Source organism: Ornithorhynchus anatinus, chromosome 9 (assembly GCF_004115215.2).
Source record: "Ornithorhynchus anatinus isolate Pmale09 chromosome 9, mOrnAna1.pri.v4, whole genome shotgun sequence".
Lineage (NCBI taxonomy): Eukaryota > Metazoa > Chordata > Mammalia > Monotremata > Ornithorhynchidae > Ornithorhynchus > Ornithorhynchus anatinus.
In genome coordinates this window covers 355,982-368,323 of record NC_041736.1, presented here as the reverse complement: position 1 = coordinate 368,323, position 12,342 = coordinate 355,982, and the positions used below count along the sequence as shown (strand labels likewise).

The 12,342-nt window shown below is 46.1% G+C and overlaps 1 protein-coding gene across 3 annotated transcripts in view; it reads left to right on the top strand.

Annotated features, from left to right (window-relative positions):
• ZRANB3 (zinc finger RANBP2-type containing 3) overlaps positions 1 to 12,342 on the top strand; it is an 86,715-nt gene that overhangs the window by 3,182 nt on the left and 71,191 nt on the right. The window contains exons 1-2 of one of the 3 annotated variants that reach the window (XM_039913155.1): positions 3,230 to 3,318; positions 9,246 to 9,416. In XM_039913155.1, coding sequence (XP_039769089.1) covers positions 9,253 to 9,416 — 164 coding nt within the window. In that variant the 5' untranslated portion in view covers positions 3,230 to 3,318; positions 9,246 to 9,252. Of the gene's footprint in view, positions 1 to 3,229; positions 3,319 to 9,245; positions 9,417 to 12,342 lie in introns of those variants that run through there. The other 2 variants (XM_007669468.3, XM_029071560.2) reach the window with 2 other exon arrangements.

Genomic DNA, 12,342 nt, shown 5'->3' with positions numbered 1-12,342 from the left:
GGAGTGGATACAATGAGCCTTAGAGCACAGGCTTCAGAGTCAGAGGACCTGAGTTCTCATTCCGGTTCTGCGGCTTATGTGTTGTGTGACCTTGGGCGAGTCATTTAACTTCTCTGGGCCTCAGTTACCTCATCTGTAAAGTGGGGATTAAGACTGTGAGCCCCACGTGGGACAGCCTGATTATCTTGTATCTGCCCCAACGCTTAGAACAATGCTTGACATAGGGTAAGTGCCTAACCAATAGCATCGTCATTTCAATTACAAGCAAATCAGGTTGGACACAGTCCCTGTCCCACATGGAGCTCACAGTTTCAATCCCCATCTTACAGATGAGGTAACTGAGGCCCAGAGGAAGGGAAATGACTTTGCCAGGGTCACACAGCAATCAAGTGGTGGAGCCAGGATGAGAACTCGTGACCTTCGGACTCTATGCTCTATCCGTTACACCATGCAGCTCCTCTACCCTTTGTCCCAGCCCCGGCAGGGGCATCCCTGCATCCTCGGAGGAGGAACGGGGTAATGTACACTCATTACCCATCTGAATGTCCAGCCTCGTGGTTGGGGATTGTACCATCCGTCCACTATAATTTTGCACCCTGATAGCCTGTCCTGGGCTCCTCATCAGTGCACCAGATGGCATTTAAAATTTCTAAACTTCCTAAATTTATCTTGTAACTTTTCTAGGGTTATTTGTTAAGTACTTACTATGTGCCAGGCACTGTACTAAGCGCTGAATATTCAGATAATAATAATGTTGGTATATGTTAAGCGCTTACTATGTGCAGAGCACTGTTCTAAGCGCTGGGGTAGGTACAGGGTAATCACGTTGTCCCATGTGAGGCTCACAGTTAATCCCCATTTTACAGTTGAGGTAACTGAGGCCCAGAGAAGTGAAGTGACTTGCCCACAGTCACACAGCTGACAAGTGGCAGAGCCGGGAGTCGAACCCATGACCTCTGACTCCCAAGCCCAGGCTCTTTCCACTGAGCCACGCTGCTTTGAGGTTAGGCACGGTCCCTGGCCCACGTGGGGCTCACAGTCTTAATCCTTGTTTTACAGACAAGGTAACTGAGGCCCGCAGAAATGAAGTGACTTTCCAAAGGTCACACGGTAGACAAGTGGTGGAGCCGGGATTAGACCCAGGTCCTTCTGATTCCCAGGCCCTTACTCAGTCCACTGGGCCATGCTGCTTCCTCCGCGTTCTTTGTAAAAACTCGTCCTAGGCAGCTCTTGGATTAATTTAGCCAAATCCTTTTCGAATCCACACACTTGGCTCCTCTACCAGCCGCCTACTCTCCGTGCCTCAATCTCGTGTCTTGCTGTCGACCTCGCCTTCGACCCCTTCCTCACACCCACCCTCCTGCCGGCAACTCCTTCCCCCATCATACGTGTCAGACAGACTGCTGTTCTCCCCATTTTCTAAGCCTTACTAAAATCGCATCTTCTCCAAGAGGTTGCCCCCAACTAATCCTTCAGCCCCCATTCGCCCTCCATCAACTATGCACTTAAACCTGTACTGTACCCGTTAAACCCTCTTTGATAACCAGTCAATCATACTTTTACTATGTGACTAAGCGCTTTGGAGAGTACAATATAACGAGAGTCGGTAGACATGGTCCCTGCCCACAAAGAGTCTAAAGAAGACAGACATTAAAGAAAATTTCAGAAATGTACCTAAGTGCTATGGGGCTGAGGGTGGGTTGCGTAAAGGGTACATATTCAAGTGCAATTCTCCTCCTCCAGATTATAATCTCTTTGAAAGCAGAGATGTAGTCCTGCTCTATATAGGAGTTTAGTACAGTATTCCTTAGACAGTTAATCCGGTGTTGGTATTTATCGATTGCTTACTCTATGCAGAGCACTGTACGAAGCGCTTGGGAAAGTACAATAAACACAATCCCTGCCCATAAACATGATCCCTGCCCCCAAGGATTTTACAATCTGGCAGGGAGGCCAGATGCTAAAAGAAATTACAATTTCCCTTACCTGTAATCTCCTCCTGTGGACTCTAACTCCTTATGAACGGGGAATGTGCCTACCAACTTTATTGTGTTGACTTTCCCAACTATTAGTATAGTGTTCCTCACACAGTAAGCATTCAATCAGTACCACTGATTGATTGATTGATTGATAGAGGAAGCCACCGAGTATAAAGCAGAAGTCCTTTCCTGGGTGGCCTGCCCCTCTGACTGCAGAAGTAAACTTCCCATGCATTCCAACTGCCGAAAGGTCCGTTTAGTTTTAAACCCTCCACCTTCAAGTCGGGGTGGAAGCTTCCTCATCCTGAGGGAATGGGCCCTTGGTGAACAGTCCTGGGTTCCTCCTTTCTACCCCCTTCATGATTCATGTTGAACTTAATCAAATCTTCTTAATGTCTGCATTTCGAGATTGAAGAATGCTCATCTTTGTAGTCTGCCCTCTTTTGGAAGCTTCTCCATTCACTCCCCCCGCCCCCTCCCCCAATCATCTTGGTGGCCCTTCTCTGTCACCTTCTGCTCTAGTATGTCCCCCGATTAGACTGTAAGCCCGTCAAACGGCAGGGACTGTCTCTATCTGTTGCCGACTTGTTCATCCCAAGTGCTTAGTACAGTGCTCTGCACATAGTAAGCGCTCAATAAATACTATTGAATGTCTAAGGGACGACCATCAGAATTGCATTCAGAATTCAAGAATGGTGCCTGTCCTGGCTTTAGGTAGTGGTAGAGCTGTACCTTGAATTGTGTGCAGTTAAATCCTTTTTAAAAATCAGAGGGAAAACCTGAAACCCCCCAGATGATGATGATTATGGGAAATTGTGCAGTGCTTACTATATGCGAAGCACTGAACTAAGCACTGCGGCAGATACCGGATGATCAGGTGGGATACAGTCCCTGATCCACATGGGGCTCAAAGTCATTGTAGGAGAGAGTAGGAGTTACCGATTTACCGACGAGGAAACTGAGGCCCAGAGTAGTTACATAACGGACCCAAAATGACACAACAGACAAGTGGAGGGGGATTAAAACCCGGGTCCTCTGACTCCCAGGCCTGTGCTCTTTCCACTAGGCCTCAACTGGCAAAGTGGTTTGAGAGGACAGGGGTAGTTTCTGTGCCTTGCACTCTCTGGACTGTGACTCTTGGACTCCAGTAGGCCCCAGGCTCATGTTCAGAAAGTCAGTTCCATCTGGTTTGGTGTAAGACGATGAGTCTGTTTCCTGCTGTTGCCTTCCTGCAGTACCCAGGTAAACTGCATTGTTAATTTGGGCTTCTCTGGATCTTGCACCTGTTTCTTCTTCCTGTTTTACCTGCAGCAGCCCCACTTCAGTTCTCCACATTTTGGTAAGTGACTCGACCATTACGAATAAGCTACCAGGTCTTGAAACAGCAAGCATGCTAGCTCTGGGTAGTGTCTTAATGTGGATGCGTGTGGTCAGGGATGGGGCCCACGTCGGCCTCTTCAGCCACACTGGCACCCGTAGGTATACACCTGCCCTATCTGGAACGTCTGTGAAATCAAGGAGATGTGTGCGCCTGTGTGGGTGGTTGTGATGTTGCCCAGTAGGGGGGTAATTGACTTTCCTAGAACCCTATTTCTGAGCTAGAAAGGAACCTTTAAAGCCAGACTTTTACTGGGAAAAGGCCCAATAAATACAGGAGAAAGAAACTTTTCTACTCAATCCAGCAGAACGTCACTCAGGAAGCTTCATCCAAATGCTAAAAATAGCACACTGCTCAGACTTCCTAATGAATAACTCTTTCTGGCTTGATAACTAGCAAAATCACACAAGTCACATCAGCAGGCCAGAATCGAACAATTGCTGGTATGTCTTGAATACTTACTGTGTGCAGAACACTGCACTGAGCTCTTGAAAAAGGACAGTACAACAGAGTTGGTAGGTGCGATCGCTGCCCACAAGGAGTTTACAATCTATAGGGTTGAATTCTTGGCCAACCGTTAGCATAAGACTACGCTAAAGGGCAGGATAGTAGAGATTCCTGAAAGATGGAGAGGAAATACAGGAAGCCTAGTAGAAATGGAAGGACCACTGGGATAAGTAACATGTGTAGACTTTAAGCTCCTTAGGGGAACTTGTCTGCCAACTTTGTTGTATTAGGGAAGCAGCATGGGCTACTGGAAAGAGCATGGGCCTGAGAGTCAGAGGACCTGGGTTCTAATTCCAGCTCCGTCACTGAATTGAACCACTCAGCACACTATCCAAACCTGCTGGAAGCCTTCCTCCTTCCCAGGACCTTTAAAAGTGAGAGAAAAGTGGTCCAGAAGAGCCCTCGAAATACAGACCAAGCCACAGGGAATCTCTTTGTGGTCGGAAAGGTTATATATAGTCTTCTCAAGATCTCAGAGATCTTTTGAACTAACCAGCTTTCTTTCTTGCCTTTTGAGAACTTTTCCGCCGTGCCCCAGAGTGATCTGTTGATCCAGGAGTGTGCTTTCATGCGAGGTTGTCTCATTACCCAATCCAGTCTCGTCAGCCAGCAGGAGTAAATGATTCTGCCCAATTTCCTCTTGGTTTTCTCATTCTGTTGAGCTGCCCCCACTCCGTTCTCCTCTTCCTAAACGTGATGTCTGTCTGATCTATTTGTATATAGTTTAAGTCATCTCTTAGCTGTTTTTCAGGGATATTTTTCTCTTTGTCTGAATCTGCAGTTGACGAACCATGACTAAAGATTTTTGTGTTTATTTGGCTCTGGGGCCACTGGTCCAGTCTCTTCTGAGGAGTTCATTCATTCAATAGTATTTATTGAGTGCTTACTATGTGCAGAGCACTGTACTAAGCGCTTGGAATGAACAAGTCGGCAACAGATAGAGACAGTCCCTGCCGTTTGACGGGCTTACAGTCGAATCGGAGTTGGAACCCAGCAAACTGCCCTGGGCCAAGGCAAAGGGAACTGTCCCAATTTAAAACAAAATCATTAAAAGTGGTCCTTCTCTATTCCCCTCATTATTATCCTCATCTTCGTCAGTGGCATTGAGTGAGCGCTAACTAGGTTTAGAGCACTGTGCTTAGCACTTGGGAGAGTACAACAGAGTTGGCAGAACTGTCCCCTTCGCAGAATGAGCTTACAGTCTTTATTTCTCCCTTTCCGGGCTCTGTTTCTCTCCAGAACAGCCCACAGCTGTAGGATGAGGAGAGTTGGTAGAGATGTTCCCTGCCCACATTGAACTTACATTCTAGAGGGGGAGACAGACATTAATATACATAAATTATGACTCTGTATACCAGTGCTGTGGGGCTGAGGAAGGAGTGAATAAAGGGTGCAAATCCAGGTGTAAGGTCGACTCACAAGGGAGTGGGAGAAGAGGAAATGAGAGCCTAGTCGGGAAAGGCCTAGGAAAAGTAATGAGTAATAATACGGTATTTGTTAAGTGCTTACTATGTGCCAAGCACTGTACTAAGCAGTGGAGTAAACGCACGAAAAGCAGGTCCTACATAGGGCTCACAGTCTAAGTAGAAGGGAGAACAGCTATTGAATTCCCATTTTGAAAATTAGGAAACTGAGGCACAGGGACGTTAAGTGACTTGCCCACGGTCACACAGACAAGTGGCAGAGTGGGATTAGAACCCAGATCCAATGACTCACAGGCCCGTGTCTTTCCACCAGGCCACGCTGCTTCTGCTTCTTCAAGGAGATATGTCTTCAGCAAGGCTTTTGAAGATGGGGAGAGTGATTGTCTGCCAGCTGTGAAGAGGGAGGGCGTTCCAGGCCAGAGGCAGGACGTGGGCGAGAAGTCGGCGGCGAGATAGATGAGATTGAGTTACAGTGGGTAGGTTGGCATTAGAGGAGCAAAGTGTGTGGGCTGGGTTGTAGTAGGAAAGCAGCGAGGTGAGGTAGGAGTCGGCAAGGAGATTGAGTACTTTAAAGCCTATGGTAAGGAGTGTCTATTTGATACAGGGTTAGATAGGGAACCACTGGAGGTTCTTGAGAAGTGGGGAAACATGGCCAGAACATTTCTGTAGAGAGATGATCTGGGCAGCAGAGTGAAGTGTGGCCTGGAGGCTGATACAGTAATCTCGGCAGGATAGGTTAAGAGCTGGGATTAGTGTGGTAGCTGTTTGAATCGAGAGGAAGAGGGAGATTTTTTAACGGTGTAGTAAAGGTTGACCCAACAGGATTTAATGACAGATTGAGTATGTGTGTTGAATGAGACAGATAAGTCGAAGGTAACACCAAAATTACAGGCTCGTGAGGCAGGAAGGATGGTGGTGCTGTCTACAGTGACGGGAAAGTCGGGAGGACGTATGTCAGTCAGTAAATCAATCATTCAGTCGTATTCAATTGAGGGCTTAGTGGATGCAGAGCACTGTACTAAATGCTAAACACTCAATAAATAACACTGAATGATTGATTCCCATTCTCTCCTCAGGCTCTGGTCTCTTCAGGGAGCTGCCTTTATTCCCTCTTAGTCCTTGGGAAGTTCTGTATTCCCCCTCCTACCCTTCCCGTTTCTTCTCAGAGAAGCAGCGTGGCTCTGTGGAAAGAGCATGGGCTTCGGGGTCAGAGGTCATGGGTTCGAATCTCGGCTCTGCCACTTAGCTGTGTGACCTTAGGCAAGTCACTTGACTTCTCTGTGCCTCAGTTACCTTATCTGTAAAATGGGGATGAAGACTCTGAGCTTCACGTGGGACAACCTGATTACCCTGTATCCACCCCGGTGCATAGAACAGTGCTCTGCACATAGTAAGCGCCTAACAAATACCAACATTATTATTATTCTCTTCTCCCTCCCTTCCTGTCTCCCTCCCTTCCATTCCTCCTCCTCTCCCTCCCTCTCTCTCTTCTTTATTGCAGTTCTAAACTGCTGGTATTTATTGCATTTTTAAACTGCTCCTTTCCTCTGGTGTTAACTTATGAATGAAAAAGCTTCATTGGCTCATCTAAGCAGTTTCCAGCAAAAAGAAAATGAGGGTAATTCCCTCAAGCTTGCACATACGGGTTTTTTCATTTATAAATATTTCTCTAACCATCGTAACTCATTCTCGTTTATCAAAGCACATACCTAGAATGGTAAGGATCTTCTTGGGCTGTTGTAGAGTGGTTTTACTAGATAGCAAAATAAAATTTAGACTGTGACAAGACGACCTATTGCAAATGAGCTATGTTAGACTAGAAATTACCTTGGACTATGTGATAGCTATTTCATCTTCTGCAATCCCTGAAACTCTGCTGGGAACGCCATAATTTATCGTGTCGTCACAGTCCAAAACAGTACAAAGTATCTTAACCATCAAGATCGGTGCATGTAACAGTCCTTCACATTTTATGATGACTCAGTTAACGTGATTGACTCTTGTGAGTGGTGATGTTGATGAGGGGGGACTCCCTCGATCCTTGTTCCTGAGACCTCGGGCCTGAGAAGCCGGTGAAGAAACTGACGGCAATGGTAGCAATGCTGATAATAATAATGTTGGTATTTGTTAAGCGCTTACTATTGCAGAGCACTGTTCTAAGCGCTGGGGTAGATATAGGGTAATCAGATTGTCCCACGTGAGGCTCACAGTTAATCCCCATTTTACAGATGAGATAACTGAGGCACAGAGAAGTTAAGTGACTGGCCCACAGTCACCCAGCTGACAAGTGGCAGAGCCGGGAGTCGAACCCATGACCTCTGACTCCAAAGCCCAGGCTCTTTCCACTGAGCCACGCTGCTTCCCTGATGGTTTGCACAGTGCCACTCTCACCCTTCTGAGAAAAATAATAATAATAATTGTGGTATTTGTTAAGCGCTTACTAGGTGCCAGGCACCGTACTAAGTGCTGGGATGGATACAAGCTCACGGGGGCTCACGGTCTCAATCCCCATTTTACAGATGAGGGAACTGAAGCCCAGAGAAGCGGCCTGCTGCCCTGGCCACTTTCAGTGCCTGGAGCTGTTTTTGACTCCCTCCAGGCCTTTCTCTCATTCTTTAGAAAACCTCCGGCTGGGGAGGGAAGCCCTACTTGTAAGATGGCCCATCAGACCTGCCCGCCTGCCCACCCACCTGTCCGTCAGCTGGTTCCCAGCAGTGGGTCTGAATCTGGGCGTGACCTTTTGCTTCCTAACGAATGAACAGCGGCACAATTGGGTTTCTACAGTGTCCCGTTAACTGCTTAACGTGGGAATATAAGAGCTGCCGTCACGGAGCAGACCCGTAGTCCTCACGGCCCAGGATCCTATCGTTCAGAGTGACAGCCAAGAAGCAGGGAACCCAGGAAGCAGTCGAGATAGTCCGAATTGTACTTTCCAAACTCTCAGTACAGTGCTGTGCACACAGTAAGCGCTCAATAAATATGATTGAATGAGTAGTCACCTTTTCTGCACTCATCTCCATTCTCCTAGCTGTGATTCATTTTAATATCTGCCGCCTCCTTCAGAGTGTAAGCTCCTAGTGGACAGGGATCACATCTACCAACTCTATTATATTATATTTTCCCAAGCACTCAAGTACAAAGTTCCGCACCATAGTAAGTACTCAGTCAATACCATTTATTGATTGATTGATTGATCGATGTTTAGGTATGTCACCTCTAACATCCTCTGATTTTCTTGCTAGTAATCCATCATGGCCATAATGTCTGAACCCTTAACAAAGCTATTGATTACTTTCTGCCTCAACAGTGGGTCCAATTTGGGGATTTTATGAAATGAAATTTTTGGAGCTGTTTAAAAGCTTTCAGAAGCAATTCTTTAAATTCTGTCATTTTGGAGGAGAAAGCAGCTACCCGTCCCTAAACTCCAGGCTGGTATTATGTCTTACTCCAAGAATAAGTATGTGTTTAGGGAGCAGGAATGTATTCATATTTATTTTAAAGAAAGACTATTTCATCCATTTTTACCATCCTTTTGTAGAAGCAATATGGGCTAGAGGAAAAATCATGGGTCTGGAGTCAGAGGGCCTGGGTTCTAATTCTGGCTCTGCCACTTGCCCCCTGTGTGGCCGTGGGCAAATCATTTAACTTCTCTGTGCCTCAGTTTTCTCATCTGTAAAATGGGAATTCAGTACCTATTCTCCCTTCCTTGTGGAACAGGGACTGTGTCTGACCTGGTAATTATGTATCTTCTCCATCACTCAGTTCGGCGCTTGGCACATTGTAAACACTGAACCAATACCAGTTATTTAAAAAAAAAACCCAAAACTTTCTGAGCTTTTTGAGGTAGCCTAAGTGTCATCTGGAAATACATTTTTTAACATTAGTCATGTTCTCCTTTGCATTATTTTCTGAGGTACCTATTTCTCCCCCTGCATTTTTGTTTTGTTTTATGTTTAGCATCAACATGGACAAAGCACATCACATCCGAGAGTCTCCCAAGCCTGAAATTTCTTGCCTGAAAAACAAATGCGATGACCAGCTGCTGTCTTTTCTGCCTGTCAAACTAAGAGCAAGACTCCTTCCTTTCCAGAAAGATGGAATTGCATTTGCACTAGCAAGAGGTGGCAGGTAAATGCTAGTTTCTTATGTAGGGGGACTTTGCCTCCAAAACACTTTCCTTGATTCTCAGACATGGAAATATCGGACCCGGAATTAGAGTTCAACCTGGATTTCCTTAGGCTGCTAGGTCGGGAAGTGAGGCAGTGGAGGTGCCACTGAGCCGAGAGAGATGCTGGGCCGTGCTTCTGGGACAGTCACTTGAGTGGTTGGTCCCTTAAACTATGAGCGGTCAATTTTCAGGGCCAACCAGTTAATTAGCCAATGAGCAGTGGTTGTTGAAAAACTTCTGAGTCCAAAGCATTGTGCTGAACACATGTACTGAGAGAGTATATTAAAAACTAGACACCCTTCTGGCCTCCCAGCATGAGTACCTCTTTATAGAGTGGGAATATGTTTATATAGATTTGAAAAAAATACAAAGCGACTACAATCCTTTTGCTTTTAGAGTAGCCCAAATGTAATACGGGAATTTGTGGATTGTTTCAATATGAATATTATTTCACACTGCATTATTTCTGAGGTGCCTATGCCCCATTCTGGCCTCACTGAGGTAGCCACTGTCCTTCTCTGGGTTGGTGTAGTAATAATAACAGTAATGGTATTTATTAAGCATTTTGTGCAGAGCATTGTGCCGGGAAAGGGTAGGCCGATGGGAATTAGGCCCGGAACTTGTCCCTCAAGGGGCTCACGATCTATGACTAAAGGAGCCGGGGCCGGGGGGATGCAGACGGAGGATTAGAGACAGACACCTTGGGAGCCATGAAGCACTGAGACATTAAGGGATGAGGACAAGTAATACACAAAATACAGAAATGGAAAACAAAAGTCAGGAGGGAGCTGTGGAGGCAAAAGGAGGATCTAACCGGTGGCCGTCAAACCGGGCAGCTTTCACCTCTTGGGTCCCTTGAGGGCCTCTTGCAGACAGGCAACAGGGGCACAGCAGGTGTCGAGCGAGTGTTGCGGGTTTCTGGCGCTGCAGCCCAGGAAATGGTGGTTGGTAGCTGCCGGGGGCTCCCTGAGAGGTCTGGGATCTCCTCTGTCTTCCATCCCCACACTCTCCCTATTAGGGCAGTTGCCCAGATAGATTGGGCCTTCTCTTTTCTTTTATCTTCTCCATTCACTTTGGGGTGAGATGTGGAGCTACATAGAAATCATGTAGAAATCAGAGCAAATGTTAATTAGCAAGATGGAACTATACATTAATTGAAACGCCAGTAGAACAACAATGATTTGTGATGCTGTCTTAAAATTAAGTCGTTTACGTTTCATTCCTGATTCGAAATGTTAGGTGAACAGAGCCATTTGGTTGACTGTCGTGGGGCCGGTCAGACACATTTTGGGATCAATGTGAAGTGGGGAAATGAGCAGGCAAGCTCACCTGGAGTTTGAAAGCACGAAATGTCAGAGGATATCTGACTTCCTGCTTTTCCCAATTCCTTGATGACTGGTGTAACTCAACCTTTAAGGGAATGATGAGTCTGGACCAGAGTAGGTTCTGAGAGGATCTGCGCCCAGAACTGACCCAGTGTTTTCAGGTCCTTCCAGAGTTTGGGGAAACTCCTCTTAACGCCAAGGACTGGGTACCTTTTACATGAATTATTACATGAGTATCGATGGAATTACTGTAGAATCACTACTGGACCTCTTAGAACTAACCTTAGTTTACAGTGTAATTTTGGTAATGTAATCTAAAGCCAGTGTGTATTTGGCAGAGGTTCAGAGCAACAAAGGTGCTCCAGAGAACTCCAAATTGATCCCATTATCCTAAATTTTACCTGTTCACATCATGACTTCATGTTTGTAAGCATATTAAGGAGGCAGTCACCATTTTAGTGAACAGAATATTTTTAAATAGAAGGCTTGAAGCAGTGTGGTCTAGTGGAAAGAGCACGGGCCTGAGAGTCAGAGGATCTGGGTTCTAATTCCGGCTCCACTGTTGTCTGTTGTGTGACCTAGGCCAAGATGCTTAACTTCTCTGTGTCTCAATTACTTAATCTGTAAAATGGTGACTAAATCCCCTTTCCTGCTACTTAGACTGTGAGCCCCATGTGGGATAGGGACTGCACCCAACCGATTCTCTCCTATCTTCCCCAACACTTAGTACGGTGCTTGGCACATCTTAAGCATTTAACAAGTACCAGACCTTCTCTCTCCCCTTCCCTCTTCCCACAAAAAAAAACACACCAAAAAACAGCCCACTGTTAGACTTGGATATTCTTTGTTTTGCTGTTCACAGAGCTCACTGTTTTCTATGATCCCTGTGGTCTAATTTGCAGCAGAGAAAATGCAAAACCACAAAGGGCAAGAAGATCATTGTTCTGTAGAAATCAAATTGAGACACATGGTGGCTCAGTGGAAAGAGCCCGGGTGTGGGAGTCAGAGGACGTGAATTCTAATCCCGGCTCTGCCACTAGTCTGCTGTGTTACCTTGGACAAGTCACTTAACTTCTCTGTGCCTCAGTTACCTCATCTGTAAAGTGGGGATTAAACTGTGAGCCTCACGTGAGACAACCTGATTACCTTGTACCTACCCCAACACTTAGAACGGTGCTCGGCACATAGTAAGGGCTTAATAAATACCATAATTAATTTATTGTTATTTTATCATTATTATTAAATCGGGCTCATGTTATTGCCACAGCCCCTGGGGTGCCCTGACGGGGCTCTGAGGTTTGGGGTCCAGCAGCAACTGTGGGAGCCCAAGACTGTTTTTACAATAGAGTTAAAATGCTTACCACTATTCCTGTCTTTTCCCAGGTGGTGGCCAGGAATGTGAGTGTCTCCCTCCTGTTTCCCCTTCCCTGCCCCGCCCCATCCTCTTCAACAATTTATACCATCATCAAGAGATGTGGCTTTAATAAAAGTTAAGATGGTCATTTGATAGTCCATCTGATACAGCAGCGTAGCTTAATGGAGAGAGAGAAGGACCTGGGTT